Raw genomic sequence first — 21,668 nt, forward strand, 5'->3', positions numbered from 1 at the left:
TATCTGTCACAGAGCTCTGCTCGCTGTAGAACTGTGCCTGGCACAGCTGGTGACTGTATGTAATCATCATTTTTTAATTACAGAAAACAATGCTTCCAAAGGAACACAACAAACTAGAGCACAAGGCTGGAATCAGAGCCCAAACATCTAGAGGTGAAGTCATGTGAAGCTGACACGGGGGATTTCCATCTGGCACTCTTTTGGTTGTCTCTGCCTCTTCTGCTGTTGTGAGCACAGGGGCTCAAGAACACACCAAGAATCCTCCAAGCACACCCCAGTGCAAGCAAAGACATAACTGGGGGGGAAATATAAACCCCTATATCTGAGAGCATAAATTCTCTTTATCCACCTCCTTTTACCAACAGAGATTCATTTTCTGGAGCATCACTGCTCCGTTCCTCACAGTGGAGAGGTGCTGGTGGAATCCAGAGCTGCAGAGTCATTCCTGGGATTGGGAATGTACAAAGCCCCACTTCCTGCTCACAACCAGGATAAAATAGTAGGTACAAAACCAGTTGCAAACAGCTGAAACCATTCTTGGAATATTTCAGCTGACTTGATACAGATATTTTCTGTGTGCAGCAAAATTGGGAATTAATCAGCACTCTGAACCTCTGGGTATCTGCAGCATGGGATTACACAAAGCTGCTGTGATACATTGCAATTTAGTAAATTATATTGTAATTTAGCTAATCTCGAGAGAGATGCCAGCACAATGCAGGATTAAACTCCATCCTAAATTTTGGGAACACTTTCTGTCTTTGTGGCACTTTATACAAAACCCTTCCAGCTAAATTCACCCAAACCACCTGGGATGGCTGAAATCAAAGGCTGCAGTTTCTCCACAGCTTGGTCCAACCTGAAATATTCTGGATAGGCTTGGAAACTTTTAAGAGAAAAAAAAAAAAATTTAACTAAAATAACAACTCACATTTTGGCTGCTGAGAATCCCAGCAGCATGCTACATTCCTGTTCTGGAGGGAGGAAAAATATACTGAAACACACCAGAAATTGATCTCTGCTTCCACAAAGGGGGAGTATAAATTTATTGGAGGGTTGTACTGGTCAAATCTATTGAATCATACAGAGAGTAGGTTCTCCTAGTCCTTCATTTTACCAGTGTTTTGTTCAGATACAACAGAAGAAAATCAGTAAGAGGTGGGGTCAAAGGATGCAGAGGCCTCACATCCAACCCTGGCTCCTGCTAGAGCACCCCCTGTACAATCCTACTGCCCACCCTGATCTTCACATCCCATCTGTGCCAGTCATGAAGTTCTCTGGAGGGGAGAGGATCATGTCAGGGAACATTCAACCTCACAATCCCACCTAAAGAATAATTCCTAACAGAGAAGCCCAGGATTTGGCATCGTGTAGCACAGCTGAGCATCTCTCCACAGGTTTGTCTGATCCAGGGAAAACAATGAAGAGCAGAAGCAACAAGGGGTCTGTGAATGTTTGCAGCCTGGATTATTAGCAGGAGGTGTTTTTGATGAACACTGTGCTGGAGTAATGGTTTTCTCTCTTTTCAGGATCACAGGCCAGCATCTTTTCTCCAGCAAGCAGGAGATACTGGTCTGAAATTCGACCAGCCCTGATTTCCATGGATTTCTTTGTAATGCCTGTCTACTTTTGCTCCTACCAAAATATGCAGCTAAGTGTGCCAAGCAGATTGTGGTTTTGGGGATTTTCTGTAGATTTGGCTTCCACAAGCCCAAGGAAATCTTACACAATGTACTATAAAACAACAACAACAAAAATTAATATCTTCTCTTTGGCAACATTCACACAACCCTGACAAACTCACACTTGTCTTGGAAGCCACCCTCATTCACCAATCCAAACACAAAGGGCTTGCCTGGATTTGGGACACACCTTTTCATATTTAACCTAATTGTGGCAGGACAGCAGCAGCCCAGACAAGGTGTTTTGTTTGCATTTTTTATTTCTGGTGAGTCCCTCATCTAGTGGGGTAAACAACCAGCACCCAAAGCTGCTTGCACAAGAAGGATGTGCGTGGCTGGGAGACAGCTCGCTCACATGTTTTAACAAGTGCTCTCAAAAAGAATGTTCCAGGCAGGGTTACATTTCTGCCTAAGCCTCCCAGAGCATCAGCTTCCCCTTGAACACTTGATAATCCTAATTTGGGACTCATCAGAGGTAAACAGCATTTGCCTTTGCAAGCAGGTACTAAGCAAGTGATACACTACTCCTGATTTCACAATTAAAAAGCAAAGTTCAGCACATTTTGTTTACAGTTACTATAAATAATAGCCTGGGGGAGTGAAGAACTTTTGGGAGTAACTTCTTTCCTATGTTCCATGACCTCAAACAAGCCTATGACATCCCTGCTTTGGGAACAAAGATGATCCTCAAGCAAATTCCATGCAAATCTTAATCACACTACCAGTAAAGAAATTAAATCAGAAAATCCAGCATCTTCTAAACCAGCAGCCTGAATACAACACATAGCCTGCAGTGGCTGTATTTTGTATTACCACTGACAAGTCAGGGAACAAAAATATCTGGTATAACTGCCCCAGGGTGAATCTCCTCCCTGCAAAAACAACAACAAAAATTAAATAATTGTATTTCAAATCACAGAATGTCCTCAGTTGGACGGGATCCACGAAGATCATAAAGTTTATCATGGATTTTATGAGGGATCTGTTTTTCAGGTCAGCTTCTCTCTAAAAACTGATCCTCACTCCATTACTGACAGCTTCTACTCAGAGAAAGAAAAAAAAATGGTTAACTACAGATGAATTGATTTCAAGAAGGAATGAATAGCCCGTATGAAATAAAAATGAAGGAATTCAGTGTTTGGCTAAAATGAATGTGAATACAAATCCAGGATTGTTCTGTTTTGTTTTAAACAATATTTAACCAGCTCTGGGACTGAAAATAATAATCATGCCAGAAGCAAAGAAAGCGTTTTTATTTTACACATGTAACTCCACCATTTTATAATCTGCAAAGCAGCAGAGCAAGCCAGCTCTAGTGTCACTTTCTACAGATGGTAATCAAAAAACCCCAACAACCACCCTTAGGAGAAGAGCTGCCTGCATTACTGATTCAGATCAGCAGGACAGATCACTATTTAAAGAACAACTGTGAACACCACCATGCAGTGTTACCCTGTGATGTGGAGACTGAGAGTGGCTAACCCTTGGGGCAGACCAGGAGCTGACAACTGGCAGAAGGCTGGAGCTCAGACAAGAACTGCAGTCTTCCTTCTGTCCTCCAGCACTTCCTCTGGCACGTGTCTCCTGCTGTCCTTCCCAGCTGGGACACAGGAGCTCTCCCTTTCCTTCCTTTGCACCATCTTCTCACCTTCATCAAGGAAACTCTTTTCCTCAGTTTCCTCACCTCCAGCTCTCCTCAGAGCACTCACCCCTGCATTGTGGATGTTCTGGTGTGGGACAGGGAGGAACAGTTCCCTGGGAGGAACTTGCTGCAGCCTCACTCAGCACTGCAGCAGCAGGTTTGCAGGAACAGGCAGAGCTCACAGAAGACTGGGAACTGTGCTGTGCTCCCATGGATTTCTTGGTATCTCCTGGAGGGAGCAGGGGTCACAAAGCCAAACAGGCAGCTTGCTGTTGTAGAGAAAGCCCAAAGCTACACTCAGGCAAAACCACATTGCCAGGTAAACTTTATTTATAAACATACAAACTCCTGAATGATTGTGCTGAAAGCACCAGGACCACAGGCCCCAAAGACAGATCAACACCTCTTTGATGAGTATTACAAGGATAACTGCTGCAAACATCATCAATGTTTCTCTCCCTCTCCTCTGAGGGGAAAACACAGCTGAGCATGACCTCCCTGTGGCAAAGTTCTGCATGATCTGGTATCCTCCAACAGGAGACAAGTTGCTGGCTGCACTGAAGTTTGGCTGTGCAGTGTCCAGAGCTCCTAGTCCAGCACATTTTTATTGTCACAATGCTCAGCTGACATGATTTAATGAGGATCATGATTTAATTCCTGCCAGGGAAGATGGCTATCTCCGCCAGATGGGAGGAGGAATACTTTACAAGGGACATGTGAAAATTGAGGATTGGGAAAAACCAGAACCTGTCTTCCCTCCAATATGTGACACCCTAAAGCAAACAGTCTCAAAATCCTGTGCTAAAATTATGTTCTTTTCTATTGCTTTTTTGCATGTCCTTCCCATTACCTCCCAAAGGTGAATTCCCATCAGGAAGACCCCTTATCTACTTCCCACTCCATCCTGAAACTGCCACAGTACAGTGGAGTTGGACTGTCCCCTCACCCTGCCACAACAACTGATATTTTCTGAACTGAATCCCAGCCTTTAGAAGCTGTAACCACCTCTGGTTGATCAGATCAGCTTGCATCACTGGAGTGAAGTCAGTTTTTCTTTGCCTCTTTTTCTTCAAGAGGCCAGGAAACCTGAATGTGATATGGCTCTAGTTCTTCTGGAGTGACATAGTCTGGAGCATTGCCCATCAGGTCTCGTCCCCTGAAGGATTTTGGAAAGGCAATGACGTCCCGGATACTTGGAGCGTCAACAATGAGAGAGATCAGCCTGTCAAGTCCTACAAGCAGAAAACAAATCGGTGAAACACTTGAGTTATGTCTCTGTATTACCTCCCCTGAGTCAGAAAAATCAGAAGGATTGAGGAGGTAATATCACTGAGCTTGAAGAAAAGGAGTGAAGCAAGTAAGGGAGAAAAAAAATTAATCTCAGCGGGTAGCAGAGAAACGGATTTGCCTCGAGAGCAGAAGTGTCTACCAAAATAAAGCTTTTCAATATTGCAGGAAGTTCTGTAACACACTAAGGGCTGCAAGACACAGACAGCAAACACAGCATAACAAAACCTGGGCAGCTGAATGGCAGAACACTGGCAGGGCTCTGCTTTACAGCTCAGAGCTCTGCATCAACCAGTTTGGAAGGATTACAACCAACAAGAAGAATTCAAGAGGAACAAAAGCCTCTGGGTGACTGGATGGAGGAAAGTCATACTGGAAGACCACAGGTTAAAATACATTTGTTTTTTGTAGGCTTTTTTATTTTGGTAAGTGTAGGGAGGGTGTTTCTTGGTTGGTTGGTTGGTTGGGTTTTTTCCCTCTTTCTTTAAACCACAAACTTGCACTGTTCTAGGGAAAAAACCAAACCCTGACATTTCCTGAATTATTGAGCAAAGCAGGTGAGGAAGAAGGGAAGTGAGAGGCAGCAGAGAGGAAAGATGTGAAACACAAAGTCCCACTGCTGTCCCATGCCTCCAGGCAGGCAGCACAGGGATCCTGCTCTGGCTGCACAGGAATGGGAACAAAGCTGACCCAACCCCACTGAGTACAGGATTTGCAGATCAGCAGATAAGGACCATCCTTAGAGCCACCAACATCCTTGCTTAAGACCTAAATCCCACCGTGACTCTGGGGAGGAACACCCCAACTTTCTGCTCTTGGTGACCAGATCTCTGTTTCTTTCCACAAAGCTACTGCAGAGGTGGAAGCACCAAGGCTCTTCCTAACAACCATGAGCCTTGTTCCTGGGATCTAGTATTAAAAAAAAAATCACTAAACACCTGCATCTGTAGAGCTATAGATCACTTACCTAAAGCAATTCCTCCATGAGGTGGTGCTCCAAATTCCAAAGCCTCAATCAGATGGGAAAGCACCTCAGAATCCTCCTGCAAAATTACATTAAGAAGTGTCATTGGACAAGCAATGCTCTTCCTATTAGCACCAAAAGAGGAAGGTACAATGAAATCATCCATTACTCAGGGCTAGGAGTTTATCTGAGAAGCACATGAGTGTTTCTTTCAGAATATGTAACTGGTATTTCAATGAATTTGTGCTTTTAAAGCTTCAAGACAGCGTTAGAGGCATCTGTAGGTGTTACCTTCAGCACTTTCTCCAGCACAAAACGCTGCTGCTCTGCACTGTGAATTCTGATGGAGCCACCTCCAACCTCATTGCCATTCAGCACAAGGTCATAGTGCTGGCTACGGACCTGCAGAGAGACAGGGACAGGCACCTTGTTGAGGCTGGGCCACGGCTGCACCTAAAAACAACCTGCACAGAGAGGGCAAGGACACCGGGAATGAAGCCATGGAACTCTGTTCTCTCAGGGATACACTGCAATTCAGGTACCAGTTCTGCCTCTGACTGATATGGGAGGAGGACAAATCCTTTTGAAAAGTTCATCAAACCTGAAGCAAATGGGATGGATCAGAATATTAGATTTCTGTTTCCTCTAAGCTCTTTTTGCTGGGGCACACATGAATACTTGCTATTTGCAGTAATCAGGAAGCTGTTTCTTCCAGACATGTAAAAGATCATAGAATCACCCAATGGTTTGGGTTGGGGAGAACCTTGAAGCTCCTCTAGTTTCAACCCTCTGCCATGGACAGGGACACCTTCCACTATCCCAAGATGCCACAAGGCCCATCCAGCCTGGCCTTGAATACTGCCAGGGATAGGTCAGCCACAGCTGCTCTTACCAATCTGTGCCAGTGCCTTGAAGGGAAGATTTTTTTCCCAATACCAATCCAAGTCTACCCTCTTTCTGTTTAGAACCATTTCCCCTTGTCCTATCACTGCCTGCCCCTGCAAAATTTCCCTCTCCAGTTCTCTTGTAGACACTGGAAGGGGCCCTAATGTTGCTCCTGAGCCTTCTCTTCTCCAGGCTGAACAACCTTAGCTCCTTCAGCCTTTCTTCATTGCAGAAATGCTCCAAACCCTTTGATCACCTTAGCAGCCTCCTCTGGACTCATTCCAACAGATCTACATCTTCCTTGTGCAGTCAGTCCCGTGGAACAACATCTCTTTCTGCACTAAAGACAGCTGCTGCTTGCCTGGTTTTCCATGGGAGCAGCTGTAAAAGGGCCAGCATGGCAGGCATGAAGTTGGTTACCTTTGTAGGATCAGAATACAGGAGGCTGGCATCTGAAGGGTGAGGGGCAGTGAAGGGGTGATGAGCAGATTCCAGTTCAGTGGGATTCTCGGCCTTGGGGAGGAAAAGGGGGAAATCCACCACCCAGAGGAAGTGAAAGGCTGTGGGATCACGGAGTGCCAGCCCAGCTGCCTCCAGGAGGTCGGCACTCAACAACCGCAGGGCTCCTAAAGCAGAGCACTGCAACAGAGAAGGGAGAGATGAGACAGGACAATTTCACCATCAGGGAAGTCACTCAAACACCAATCAGAGAATGAGTGTTCCATAAAGCAAGCACCACAGACAGCACCAGCAGTAATACTTTTGTTGCCTTGAACACTTTTTGCCTCGTATCCTGAAATATATCACCTTCCTGCTGAGGCAGCGGCAGCACCAGGGTTTGACAGAGACCAAGTAAGGAGCTTGAAAGTCCATGTTTTTCCAGCTATTTCATCCTCAGAAATTTCTTAGACTAACCTCCAGCTCCACACATGTGGATTAACTGGGGGAGCACATGAAAGATCCACACTTTGCAGACAGAGAAATGAAGGCACGGAAGAGAATACAACAAAATGTTGGCTATTGAGCACAGTGTGACACTTGATAATAAAACAATGCTTGGAAGGCAACATCTGCTGGCAAGAATAGAGAGGAGGGTAGGGATAGAATCTCCCACTATTGCTGCTAATAAGTCATGCACTTACGGGAGACATAATTTTCCAATCTTTTTGATGCTTTAAAAATGAAGTTAAGAGAAAAGAAGGCACTGATTTGTTGCAGGGTTTTTATATTTCAGTTACAAGTCATGCCCAGAATTTGACTGGGGACCATAAGAATAATAGGTACATTTCATGCTTTATTTGCTGTTGCCATAGCTGCCGTTCCAGAGAAACAGAAAATTAGATGATGACCTATTTTAATAAGAAAAAGAATCAGACTAAGGTCAGATAACATCAGAACCATCATCAGGAACATTCAGCTTACAGAGCCATCCTACCACTTGCTTGCGTTCTCCAGCTGCCAGCAGCACCACATCATCCTCCTGCATGTTCAGTGCTTGGGTAAGCTCTGACTTCTCCTTCTCACTAAGGAACTTGGTAAGCAGAGACTTCAAGCTTCCATCAGGTCTCTGGATAATTTCCATGATTTCCTTGAGAAAGGTAAGGGTATGTTCAGTGCAGTGCTGCCCTCTCTCGCCTTGAAGCATCACATGCTCAGGCTCTGACTCTCAGCTATTAAAAACTGCTCTCCTGCCTCCCTCTGCCTTTATCACACTTTGTCACTCACACTTCCCAAAGCCTCAGGAGAGTTTCTGTCTCACCTGGTTAAACTGGGATTTTGCAGACTCCTTCAATGACTCCAGGTCTTTATTTGTAAGATACCTCTGGGGAAAGAGCAAGAGAAGACAGCAAAAATCAGCTTGGAAAACTTGACTAGGGAACAAATCTACAGACTAAGCTGGTTCCAAACTTCGTAATTATTTTGTTTCAAGTTCTTATGAGGGCTGTGGAACAGGGCAGGGTCCTTAGCACTGGGCTGGGTGTCTGCTCTGAGGGCTCCTTTCTGGAAGAGACCCCTCTAGATCTACATTGTATCTGGTCAGCAGGGTCAGATCACTGCCTCCAGCCTGCAGAAACGAGGCTACACCACCACACTGTGCATGCAGAATACAGAGCTCAGACTGCAGGAAGAACAGAGAAAAAACAACTGGGCTGACTCTTGCACGCAAATCCATGCAGAAATTGAGGACCTGCATCAAAATCTTGATTTTTTTTTCATCTATTCCAGTGTTTAGGGTGGGTCTAGATGACACTTTTGTGTTGCTCAAACACCTCTGTGCCTTGTCATGGGAAGCCACTAACTTGCATTTTGTGCCAAAATGAAAGGAATCCCAAGGGAAACCATGGCCACAAAGCCCTGCTCCTCAAATGAAACTCAGTATTTAGAGGATTTGTTTTTTCCATATTGTCCAAGCTACAAAGATGCCTACAGCCAGAATTAAATCTGTTTCCTTGCCAAAATGCAGGGCTGTGTCAAAAGTCTTCCACATTTATTGTCAGCCTTGGATTTGGTCCATGGCATTCTCATTACAAGACATGAATTGTACCCAAAAATGCAGCTGAAGGACACAGAAGGACACGGAACCACCTGACCTTTCTCTGCCTATCCCAGAGCTGTGCCATGCCAGCCCTGTTTCAATCCCTCATCACAAGGCACAATTAATTATTGAGATGCACATCAAAAAAGTGACAAAAGCAAGGTGAAACCCCAAGAGGGTTCCCTATTCTCAAGGGATCTTGCAACTCTATTGTTTTCCTTCTTTCCTACGGATAAAATACTCTTCCTGTTGCCTTATCACTCTAACATCACTCAGCCCAACCTGACATGGATTACAACCAACCCCAAATTCCCTTAAGAACACCAATAATAGCAAGGAACATTTCCATACCAACAAAGGAATTCAAATTGGCATTTTATTTATTCCACATAAACCATAAACAGGATGTAAGAGCATCACTTACCACTCCCTGAGGGATACAAATGGCTCTGATGGAGCCATGTGGGTAACTGAGGGCACTCTGCACAAAATGAATGTTTGATCCTCGTAAAACATCACTGATATCCATGATCTGACAAAGGAGAGAGCACAGGAAAAACACTGCTGATAGGAGTACAAAGCAAAAGTTCCTGCACCTGTGTCTTAACACGTTTAACACGGTTCCCTTTTAGGAGCTTTTGCTCCTGAAACAGTCAAGATGCATTGCTCCCTAGCATTACATCACCTTTAAAATAAAGTTTTATTACAATATACATTTTTCACAGTCAACTGATCAAATCCTCTCTTCTTCAGCAGACTGCAAAAGCAGCAACAATGGGACAGGCACCTTGGGTAAATTACAGCATTCTAAACTCCAGCCAACCATGAATCCATGATTCAAAGGTTATTAAAACACTGACTGAAAGGAAAAGCTGCAAGCTTCCAATGGGCAAACCCTCACCTTCATCCCAAAGCGAGTGTCAGGTTTATCAGTCCCATACTCAGCCAGTGCCTCCTCATAAGTCATGGAAGGGAAAGGAGTCATAATGGAGCCTCTTTCCTCAGGCCAGGAATATTGCAGGAGGCCCTCTACGAGCCTCTGGATCCCAGCTTGATCTACAAACGACATCTCTATGTCTATCTTAAAACAGAGAACAAGGTGGGGAATTCCACATTAGCTACAGGTTGTGCTTTCACGCTGCTACTTGTGAGTACAAAGCCAGCAAAGCAAGAAACAATACACGAAATGACATCACAGCATGACTGCATTAGGCTGGGAATGTGCTCAGGATCACCCTCTAGGCTGATGACTCAGGCAACAGCCTCCTCAGAGAGTGAATGAGGTAAGGATGACAAGGACAGAAGAAGCAGCCTTGAGTGAGCCAGGCTAACTCAGCCTGGGATTTCAAGGCTGAGGAATGGGAGTCTGACCTAGCAGGACAGAAGGAGATTGTATCATCAAAGTGAAATCACTGCTGCAATGCAATTCCCACTCTGCACCTGGGGCACTGCAGCCAGCCAAGGACAGGAACCACACAGTCATCCCACAGCAATTTCCAAGGGCTGTGTGTGTGAAACACACACCAAACAACCCTGTACCCCCCAAGCAGCACCAGACTAGCACAGACTAAGCCTCCAGAAGGGAAAACAGCTGTGAGCCACTTGGGTTGAGGAGCAGGGAGCAAGGCAGCACGGGCTGGTTACCTGGGTGAATTCAGGCTGCCTGTCAGGCCGTGAACCCTCATCCCGGTAGCAGCGAGCGACTTGGAAGTACCTGCAGTGACACTTTGACTTAGATAACAATTTTAAGTATCCTGAACTGTGGGTATGGAATTGATCATACAAAAAATAAGGAAAAAAGAACTAAACCAGAGGGAGAGTGCTCTGTTCCCACAGCAGATGATCTTTGTTCCCATCCCTTCAAAGTAAAGGAATTTTGTGTGGAAGCAACTCTATCAGCATCTGTATCTGTTTCCAGCCATATCTTCCACAAGCACATGGAGACTGCCAGGTGAGCTGTCCCCCCAGGGCAGCACACTCAACTCTTTATTCCACCTTTATTGCACCTTCCACTGCACTCCAGGACTCTCCTAACAGCCATGCAAAACTCTCAGACAAGACCTGGCCTGCACTTCACCGTGTGAACAACTGTCTGTCTTGCTGTCCATCCATTTGATTTGAAGAAGCAAGCCCAACTAAAAGCTTTGCACTTGGGCACCCTGACATGCTTTTCCTTGTCTCAGTCATGCTCAGCTGCACAGCCTCACCTCAGTTAGTTCTGTAGGTTACTCCTGGAGCAGCTTTTATCACACATTAGATTTTCTGCCCTTCAGGCAGGCTCTGCTTCAGATCAGGTTTGCATTTAACACAGCAGTAAAGATTTCAGCTTTCCAGAAGGATACATTTCATCTGACTATAAAGTCACAAGTATTTAAGGATCCCTCTTCAAGACACAAATCCTTGGCAGTAAGTTTTTTTGGGGGGAAGATTCTAAAACTTCACAGATAAAGCAATCAAACCCTAGACAGGACACAGAGAGAACAGGAGTCCAAGAAACTCTAACCTGTCCAGTCCTCCAACCATGAGGAGCTGCTTGAACTGCTGTGGGCTCTGCGGCAGAGAGTAGAACTTGCCCGCTTCCCTCGAGGGCACAAGGAATTCTCTGGCTCCCTAGCATCAGAAAGAAAATTTACAGAGTTCAGCAAGTGGCCACAATTCCTGACAGAGGAAACACTGGAAATTCAAGAGGAAAGGACCTATTTTTCCCATTATGAAATCCCACTTGTGAGGAAATGGCTGTTTGTACATTACACTTAATGCTTGTTAACCAACTTGGTCCAAAATATCCCAAAGGAAAATTCTCTACCTTCTCTGAGAGACTAATGCATAACAGACCATCCAAGACTGGGGTTTAAAGGCAAAAACTTCAGCTTAGCTGCATCAACAATTCCTCAGCTACAGCTCTCTTCTCTCTAACTATTTTTGAAGTGAAAGAAGGGAATATAAGATCAGAAATTAAATTTACTTGAGTATAACCTCTACAATAACCTACTGGTTAAAGGATAAATGCTGAAAAGACAGTACTTCAAAGTTTTTTGGGTTTATAATCCCAGGATAGACTTGCATTCAACATCTGCTCTACAAGGCAGAAGCTTATTTTGTTTGAAGGCTCAAAATTAAGACACAAGCTATCATCTCTCCCCTTTCTCTCCCACTACTTCTGAAAGGATCTGTGGATGACATTAGAAGTTCCACAAGCTGTTATTTAGCAAGGGAAAAGCAATGAAGGCTGAGTGGCAACTGGAAGTGATTCAGCCCTGAGTGTGCAGCTGCAGGAGGCCAAAAAGCATCACATACGTACCCCTGGGGTTCTTTTAAACAGAGTTGGAGTTTCTACATCCACGAACCCTGGGGAACAAATACAGAATATGCTGAGAGGAGGGAGAGCTACCATGACAGAGTAGGCTAGAGTAGGGTTAGTCAGCAAAATAGGTCATCTAGCACACCATGGAGACTCTCCAAAACCAACACACTTTACTACTTCTAATAATTATTGCTCTAATGACAGATCTAAAGGCTCTGAGCTGCTCTGATGTCCTGCCAGAACTGCTGATGACAAAGGACTCCAAACAGGCTGAAAATGTGATAATTCTCTATCTATTCTGAACCAGGCACTGATTTTCCAAAAAGCACTTCCTGATTTTAGGAGAAATGCCTCAACTGGGTGACCAAAAGAGGGCAACCACCTGCAAAGAACCTCTTCTCCTTGGAAACAGCTAATTTGAAACCAGCTTGCAGCATGCCAAGAGACTTCAACATTGTTCTTCAGGCCTGTCAACATCCCACTAAAGACACCACCAACAGCAGACATGTCCTTATTAAAGTGGGACCAGCTTGGAGTAGCAAGTTGGTTAGGAATCTCTGCCAGCAATGGGAAAAATCAGCAGGGGGAGCTGAAATGTTTGCTGCACCCTGTCCTGCAAGCAGCTCGCTCACCGTGGAGGTTGCAGAGATACTCGCGCATCCTCATCACCACGCGAGACCTCAGGCGCAGGTTGGACTGCAGCCGGGAGCTGCGCAGGTCCAGGTACCGATACTGCATCCGCAGGGCCTCTGACTTCTGGGGAGGAGAGAGAATCGGGATCAAGAGACAAAATCCAAATTGCATGTCCAGTGAGGTGCTCCTAAAGCCACAAGGGAAAAGGGAGAAGCTAAAAAGGGATGGTGCTTGATTGCCACAGCACGCCTGTTACCCACAGCCTACACAAACATGGCGATCACTTGAAACAAAAAAACCAAACTGCCCACAAAAGTTTTGGTTGTCCTGTCCCTGGAAGTGTTCCAGGCCAGGCTGGATGAAACTCTGAGCAACCTGGTACAGTGGGTGGTATCCCTACCCATGGCAGGGGGTTTGAAACAAGATGATCTTTTTAAGGTTCCTTCCAACCCAAATCATTCTGTGATTCCATGAGTCAAATAAAACAGCCTCGGTCCACACTCAAAAAACCCAGAAACCCCATTTCTTTCACTCTTTCCTTTACCATCAGTTCTTCCAAAAATCTGGAATCATTCAAGCCCTGTTTTCTGCTTAGCTCTAACTGGAAATAAATCCTCCCAGGAAACAAACAGCATCCCTGTTTTAAATACCATCATTCCTCCAAAGTGACGTGGAGAGAACCAGCTTCATCTCTCAGATGTTTTGCCATCACCATGGGTAAATTCCAAATTTAATGAAAAGCCACCACTTTGATAAGAAAAGAAAAACATAGACACCTTGATAAAATCCTTGATTTCAAAAGGCAGCTTCTTGCAGGAGTTTAGGATCTCTGCAGTCTCTGCCTTCACTTCAATATCCCCTGTTGGCATTTTCTGGAACAAAAAGGCAAGAAAAAAATTAAACTCAAAACAGTCGGACAAAGGTATTTCATAGATGGTCAAAGGGAAAAAAAAGCAATGTGATTACTCTCCCTGCCTTCTAACACATTGTGTAAGTCAGAGAGCTTCTCCCAAGGACAGATTTCTCTCAGATTTCCCTTCTGTTCAGAGAAACACAAGTCACCTCACCAAAGATGGCAGCTTCTTTCCCAGTAGCATAATGGTCTCTAAACACATTAGCCACAGCAAAACCACACAGTGTAGGTTTCAGTGAGCATGAGCAGAATCAGCCCTTAATATGAGTCAAAAAAAGACAAATTATGAAGAACTTCTCAGAACTTCCAGTTCTAAACACCAATTCTCAGAACTGGTCTTCTTTTGACTCTATCCCAAGGGAGGGCAGTCAGCTCCCCTCACATAGCACTGAGGCACAGCAAAGTTCACTTGATCCTGCAGGACTCTTGCTATTTACCAGGGAAAGGACACACAACCTTCCCACAAAATGAGAAATGAATAGAAGAAATAAAGGCATTGCTTAAAACCTGGATTTTAAGTGGACATCTACAAGATGGAGCAAAAAGGAATTATGATCATAAAAGCAGCCCTCTTTCTAGACATGCCAGTTATATGTACAATCCTGAAAGATCAATCTGCAGCTGATTACAATGACAGCTGAGGAATGCAGAACATGAAAAAAATATTCAACCTCTGTTTCCTAAACAAGGAGACCAGCAAAATCAATAAACAGGTCACCATGTGCCGTGGAACCCAAAATGACAATATTTATTTTCAGGCAAAAGAAATTCCCACCACGCTTTCAAAGCCTGGAAAAGCCAGGATTATCCTTGCAAAGGGCTGGGATCAAATTTAATTTGTGGGTGCCTGTAATGTGCTTTGAGATTCTCCTGTTACCTGACACAGCACTTATTTCACCTCACACTATCTGAGGATGGGCTGTCACACAACCAGAGCCCACGGCAATGTTCTGACACGGAGCCCACCATCATCCCACCATCCAGGGTTGTTTCCTTCAAGGAATAAAAGCCCTCAGAGCCCTCCCCACCCCATCCTCACCGGATTCTCCTGCCCCAGGGGCCGAGGGGACACTGTCCCTGTCACTCTCACCACAGACTCCACCGGGGCATTGGACAGGAGCTCCTTCATGTGGGAATGTGCCTGCAGGGAGAAGACAGAGCCTCACAGAAATTCAAAGAACAGGACAAAGACACTGTGGCCAAGCACCTCAATCCAAAAATCACTCTTAAGGCAGGAGAAACAGCACTGATGCTCATGTTGCAGTGCCAGGTCAGGGCTCTCAAGACACTTCAATCTACTTACGAGTCAGAGCATTCAGTTTAACAAAGCCCTTCCTTCTCTCTGGGGCTGCTGAAGCCGAGCTGCCAAAGGAAAAATAAAAACACAGACTCGTTTTGGTAGCACTTACCTCATCCTGAGGAATGATGACCTGGGTCAGTCCCTGGAAATCCCTCAAAACCAGAAACAGGCCTTGTCTGATCCACGAAAAGCACAAAAGGAAGAACATTTTTTTCACTAATTTAGTAGATCCTGCTTCTTAAAACATATGGCAACAGGCTACACTTTCAGTACCCTGCAACTCATCCCAAAGCACTTCCAAGTACTGAATTATAGGCACTTTTCCCACACCTGAACCTAACCTGAACAATTTATTTCACGTTGTGGCCAGCCTCAGACAACATACAAATAACCAGGAGAGGCAGGATTTTAACTTGAGCTTTCATGCACACAGAGCAGGGATTCTGGACACGTGAATTTTCTTACTGGGAAACATCATCCAGCTAAAATCAGTTAAATTAGCAATGAAACTAAAGTTCACATGGAATAAAAACAACAACAAGATCTAATCGTAAGTCAAAAAGGGGAACACTTGTCCCATAAAAAGTTCCACATGAACAACCCACACTGCCAGACCCAGAACCATAAATCTTGATTTCTTCAAGCTGCAGCAGGGACAGCTGCCACTGTGCTTTATCCATCAAAAAAACTGCCCAATGGGACATGCTGTGGTGCCTTTAAAAACAAGATCACCACGATCACATTACAACAACCCTAACTCCTTTTCCTGGGTCTCCATCCACAACTGCTCAATGATGAGATGCTCAGGACCTCCTAAAATCAAAAAACCCATGCAGACCATCACTGGAGAGCAATGCTGGATGAAACACAGCTTAGGCTGGATCTGGCAAATAATCATCTCCATTTTCACCATGGTTTGCGCTTACCTTTGATATTGAACCCACCCATACAGGGTCACCTTCTGTCCCACATGAGCAGAACGCAGCTCTCCACACGTGTTGGTCCGAGTGACGAAACTGTTGAAATCTTAAATAAAAAAAATTTAAAATGAATATAAATATATAAATATATAAATATATAAATATATAAATATATAAATATATAAATATATAAACATAAACTTCTCATGGCTTTTGCAGACAAGACAGAATAAATAATAGAGTTTTCCCTCCCAATACAACCTACACATACATGGAGAAGTTATTCATATCTAGATCTGCACTAAGGTACTATGGCATTGACATGAAATGAAGCCAGTCTAGATGTATTTTAAACAGGGATTAATTATGTTTCTCAGTTAAACCTTCATAAAGATACTGAAACACAGCCTTGCTGCGAAGTGTTGCCCTGCAAATTTCAGGAGCAAGAGAAGCAAAAGTCACAGATCTGAGGGATGCTGACAGTTCCACATTTAAATCTAGAATCATAGCATAGTTCCAGCTTCAAGGACCTTAAAGATCATTTCATTCCATGCCCCTGTCGTGGGCAGTCCTGCCACTGCAGTTCCCGGTGGCGACACGGCAGAATAAGCCTTAACAAACCAAAAATTAAACACACGCAGAGGAATCCCACCATGCAGGTGTAAAATGAACAGTGACTGCCTGAAACAACTGGGGAAAGGCCTGAACCACGGGTACAGAAAACTTTGCACAGATCCCCGTGTGCCTGTAATCATGGCCAAAGTTATAGAACCAAGCACACCACCTACAGAATGTGCAAGAGGTTCAGCTTGCAAGAAGCCTGAAGGATACCTAGACACATACAGATAATTTTATGAGCCTATCTCATTACCTTCATCACAGCCTTTAGAATTAAAAGAAATTTAGACAAGGCACTTAATAAAGTGACAGAGGGAAAATAATTTGCCGCAAGCGTGATATTATTCGACTGTATGCACTACCCTGACCTACATCCCGGGAGAAAAGGAACCCAAATCTCGAGGGGATTGAGAACACCGCTCCTCCTCACCTGGAGCCGCGGCGGCAGCGGCCGCCCGGTGCAGCGCCCGCACCAGCAGCCGGGGAAACGCCATCCCGCAGCCGCCCCTCAGCCAAAAACACGGGAGGAACTGAAAAGCAACAGTTCCGGAGGGTAAAAGGAGGAAAAACCACCTCAGTCACCTCCTTCCCTCACGGGCGGCCGCCCCCAAGATGGCGGAGGGGCGCGCCCCCGCGCGGGGGCCGACGGGAAGGAAGTTCGAACGGCGCCGGCGGGCCCCGGCGGCCATGGCGGAGGAGGCGGCCGAGGACGCTGCGCTGCGGACCCTGCCCAGCCTCAGGCGGCTCTCCCGGGCTCTCCCCTTCGGACGGACCCACAGCCGCCTCGGCACCAGCCCCAGCGGCCGCCTCATCGCGCCGCCGCTGTGCTCTCAGGTACGGCGGGGCCGGCGCGGCGGCGCCCCGCTGTCTCCTCCCTGCTGTCTCCTCCCTGCCCCCTCAGCCGCGCTGTCGCCGCGCGGGAAGAGCGGGCTTTAAGCTTATTCCTTTGAATCTTCTTGCACCTAGGAGAGCGTCGATGCGCAGAAAATAGCGTGGCTGCTGCGAAAAGCCTGGACGCTGTACAGTGTGACGCCCCTGTTCCGCTTCCATCGCGCCCGCCTCACGGAGTACGCGCGGCTGCTCAGCGCCTTCATCGCCGCCGAGAAGAGGAAGGGGCTGGCGGTGGAGGTGGGCGTCGAGCTGGACATCAAGGTGGCCCTGACCAGCCTTGCCGACCTCCGAGGCAGCGAGCTGGACCAGGCTGCCCTCCTCGTGCAGGTGAGGGAGTTGGTTTTACTGTGGTGAGATGCTGTGTGTTGAGAGAAAACCCCGAAATTAAACCCTAGCTGTGTGGAGTAACTGCTGGAGTATCCACTGAGATTTAATGGAACTGAATCGTGTCTGGTTTTAACGGGAACGGAATGTTTATAGTCCTAAGCTGTGTGGAGGTATAGGTTTGGACATTAGGAATAATTTCTTCACAGAAAGGATGATTAGACATTGGAACTGGCTGCCTTGGGAAATTTTCCTTAAGGAAAGGCTGGATGTGACGCTGTAAAAACCCTGGTCTAATGACACTGGTCACAGGCTGGACTTGAAAAAGACTCAGAGGTCTCAGTGCTTTTTCCGCTGTTTTCAACAGAATTGCATTCAACTCTTAGGGATGTAATGGATAGACTAAATAACTGTATGTGTTTGACAGAAAACAGCATTGCATGCAAGATCCTAGGGAAAAAAAACCCACTTCTACCAAACACTTAAAACTTTTAAATCAAAATCTATTTTTAGCTGACAAAAAAAAAATAATCCATACTTGCTCTGCAGCATTGAAATGCTTCTTCTCCCCATCCCAGCTCTCTTCAAGGTCACAAACTTCCTCCAGGAACTCTGAAGACAAGCTGGTGTGGTCGGGCTGGTTCTGCTCCATGTTTGGAGATGACTTTTCCGAGAACGTGCTGGAGGACTTCACCTGCCTGCCCCTGTTCCTGAGCCACGGGGCCGAGAGCTACACGACCTTGGTTGGAAGCTGGTTCCAGAAGACTTTTGACTGCTGTTTCCGCCGCCTGGCCATCAGCCCCCTGAACCTCAGCTGGATGGTGGCCATGTGGGCTGGCTGCAAGCTGGACAGAGCTGCCTCTGCCGTGGAACTCGTCTTCTCCGTGCCCTGCCTGTCCCAGCCCCTGGATATTTCATACGCCATCCACCCAGAGGATGCCAAAGCTCTGTGGGACACAGTGCAGAAAACGCCGGGAGAGATCACCCAGGAGGAGGTGGATGTGTTCATGGACTGCCTTTATGCCCACTTCCACAGGCACTTCAAGATCCACTTGTCAGCTACAAAGCTGGTGAAGGTTTCCACAGCGGTTGCCTCGGCACACTGTGATGGGATTGTAAAGGTGAGGCCACAAGGAGCAGGTTGTCCTAATGCTGGCCAATAAAATAGCTGTACCTGAAGGTCTCATGTTTATTTTGCATTATTTCCTACAAGGAATTGTTAAACCCTTAGCTTTTAATAGTCATACTTACCTCTGGACTTGGGGCAGCTGCAAATACAGAATTTTACTACTGTGTTACAGCAGAAGCTACTTGCCTGGGGCCAGAAATAGGTGTATTAGCTGTGGTATGTTAATATAAAATATAGGAAAAGTTTATATAAAAATACAAAAAAATATATATAAAAAGTTTCTATAAAAAGTAAAGTTTCTTAGGCCATAAAAAACATTTTGGACACAAAAAGATCCCAAACTAAAAAAGTGCACTAACTTTCTAGTATTGTAGTTATTAAGACACAGGCAGAAGACTCCTTCACTTGTAACCCTTTGCATAAAGGTGTTGGTCTTTCTACAGAGGTGTCTCTAATGTCCTTCAAACCATGGACCATTAATCCTTCAAGCAATACAATATTTTATTCTGAGTTAAAGAACACTTTGTGTAAATGCAGTTGTTTAAATTTACCCTATGATGAGCAGTACATTGCTTGTTTTTATCTGTAATAGCTTAAAACTGTCTGAAACAACTTTTTCTGTTGCAGGTAAGTACACAGTGATATCTCAGGCTTTCTGAAGGGTGCTCTTGTGGAATGTGTGTTGTGTAAATTCAGTTATGGCTTTTCATAATGGGATAGAGTTCAAGTCATATATATTCATTATGGGAAAAGTATAAGTACCTGAAAAGCAACAACAGCAGCTGAATAAACACACAGAACACTTGGTAGTTTCACTCCAACCAGGGCTTCAGGGTGTGGGAATCTGGCAACTGCAATTGCTGCTTTGACAGGCTTTTTTCTCTTTCTTGCAGATTCTACACAGCCAATACCTGCCTGGAGTGCTGATGCTACTGACTGAACTTGCAATCTCTCAGATACAGTGAGAGCCATTTCAGTAGCTCTTCATGCTAAAGAGGCTTTCTGTTTGGACAGTCTGTGCTGAGAAACCAACAGGAAATTCACTCCTGCAGCATCTTCTTTCCTCTCATTCTGGCTGTCTGCAGTTGGACTGTAACAACAGCACTTGGCTGTGTAACTCCATGCTGTGCACAGCAAAGTCAAGCAGACATTTGGCCCTGAACAAGGGTTGCAATGCAGACTTGTGACAGCTTCCTGAGCAGCTTTTTTTTCTCAGTCACTCATTTCATTTATGTGCAGATATCAGCTCAGAGACAAACACTGCAAATTCTTGATGCAACTTGCTGACAGGTATTTATTTCTGTGCTTCAAAGTTAAGTTTTCACTGGACAGCCTAAGCTACACAGGCCTTGGCTAAACTGTGACTACTCTTGGGCTAGTCTCTGCTAGAAAAGGATTCTGCTCTAGAATCCAGGGCAGAAATATCCAGGTTTCTAACTCCCTTTTTAGCTTGTTAAGGATACTTGGTAATGGTGATAATGTTCATGTACATTCTAGCTGGGCATGAGATTGGACACAAGGCACTTGTCAGCCTGTTGGTCCTCCCAGGCAAGTTAATAGATAGGAAAGGGAGGTGTGGATAAGCTTGATAGTTACTAGGCTTTGTTGTGATGTTTGTCATCTTGGATGTAATCCTGTAGGCCAGAGAGCTCTCAGGGTTAGAGCTGTGTGCTAGAATTTGATGTTGGAACCCTCCCTTCTGGAGCAAGAGTTCAGAGGGACAGTGCCCAGTGTCTGGCTAGACATTTAAGGAGCACAAAGTACCACCAGCTAAGATGTTTTGTAATACAGTTATAAATAAAATAACTTCCATCTTTTGTCTTAAGGAAAGACCACCTATGCCTAATTAAATATCTCCTTGCATGGAGCTTATATCCAACTGTAGCTCACCTGACTAAGCCACCACTTGTTACTTAATAAATGCTTTTGTAAGCAGCAACATTCCAACTCTATAGTTTCTTGCTTCTCACTTGTGCAGCATCTCTAGGAGCTGATTTGTCCTATGACCTTCTCCTAAACAGGGATGCAAGTTTCCTCTTTTCCCAGTATAAAACTGCCTAATATGACATAACTGCATGCCTAGTTTCTAACCTATTTCCAGAATTAAACAAAGAAACATGCACTTGGATTTCAGATTCTTTACTAGTTGAAGATGGATCATTTTTGCATGTTAAGGTTGAAGTCTGTGGTAACTCTTACCCTGGTAATGAGCAGCTAAGTGATCTTCTGAAGGTTTTGGCAGCTCAGCAGCTACTTTAACTATCACTTCTGGTGCTTTAGTTTCCTTTTTTGAAATATTTCAAAGTTTGCTATCTGGAGTCACAAGAGCACTGGACAAAGGAATACAAAGTCTGGAAATAACTGGCACCTTTATTTGGTTTGAAAATAGGAATGTTACACCCAGGGCTAAGTTTTAAAACTAATGCTCAGCTCTTTCCAACAAATTTGCATAAATAATCTCTAAAAACCTAATTTTTCATAGCTTTTTTTAACCTCTTCCTTGTGTTGTCCTATTTGATAAATGCAGTTAAGTGAGCAGAGAGAAGATTTAGCCAGATAGCACAGATTCTTCCTTCCAGAAAAAGCTGGTTCTGAGTGATGTGAAGGGTAACAATAAGCAGCAGAGTTTTAAGCCTCTTT

The 21,668-nt window shown here is 45.0% G+C and overlaps 2 protein-coding genes across 4 annotated transcripts; one reads left to right on the forward strand and one right to left on the reverse strand.

The window, feature by feature from the left end:
* Positions 1-993: 993 nt before the first annotated feature.
* Positions 994-17,309, reverse strand: DARS2 (aspartyl-tRNA synthetase 2, mitochondrial). Of its 3 annotated transcripts, XM_058842326.1 has the most exons (18): positions 17,115-17,309; positions 16,073-16,172; positions 15,256-15,322; positions 14,886-14,987; positions 13,710-13,805; positions 12,933-13,056; positions 12,298-12,344; positions 11,500-11,606; positions 10,641-10,710; positions 9,898-10,077; positions 9,421-9,528; positions 8,220-8,282; positions 7,896-8,048; positions 6,881-7,099; positions 5,867-5,977; positions 5,579-5,654; positions 4,354-4,556; positions 994-3,593 (listed from the first exon to the last, which is right to left on the reverse strand). In XM_058842326.1, exons 1-17 carry the CDS (start codon positions 17,176-17,178, stop codon positions 4,369-4,371), a joined length of 1,875 nt encoding a protein of 624 aa, XP_058698309.1. In that variant the 5' UTR covers positions 17,179-17,309; the 3' UTR covers positions 994-3,593; positions 4,354-4,368. The 3 variants fall into 3 exon arrangements, with proteins under 3 accessions (XP_058698309.1, XP_058698310.1, XP_058698308.1); XM_058842327.1 differs by lacking the exon at positions 994-3,593 and having other exon boundaries at positions 3,633-4,556; positions 12,933-13,053; XM_058842325.1 differs by lacking the exon at positions 994-3,593 and having other exon boundaries at positions 3,633-4,556.
* Positions 17,297-21,634, forward strand: CENPL (centromere protein L). Its single transcript, XM_058842338.1, has 4 exons — positions 17,297-17,518; positions 17,651-17,902; positions 18,478-19,020; positions 19,922-21,634. Exons 1-4 carry the CDS (start codon positions 17,297-17,299, stop codon positions 19,991-19,993), a joined length of 1,089 nt encoding a protein of 362 aa, XP_058698321.1. The 3' UTR covers positions 19,994-21,634.
* The last annotated feature ends 34 nt before the right edge of the window (positions 21,635-21,668 follow it).

Source organism: Poecile atricapillus, chromosome 7, assembly GCF_030490865.1.
Source record: "Poecile atricapillus isolate bPoeAtr1 chromosome 7, bPoeAtr1.hap1, whole genome shotgun sequence".
NCBI lineage: Eukaryota > Metazoa > Chordata > Aves > Passeriformes > Paridae > Poecile > Poecile atricapillus.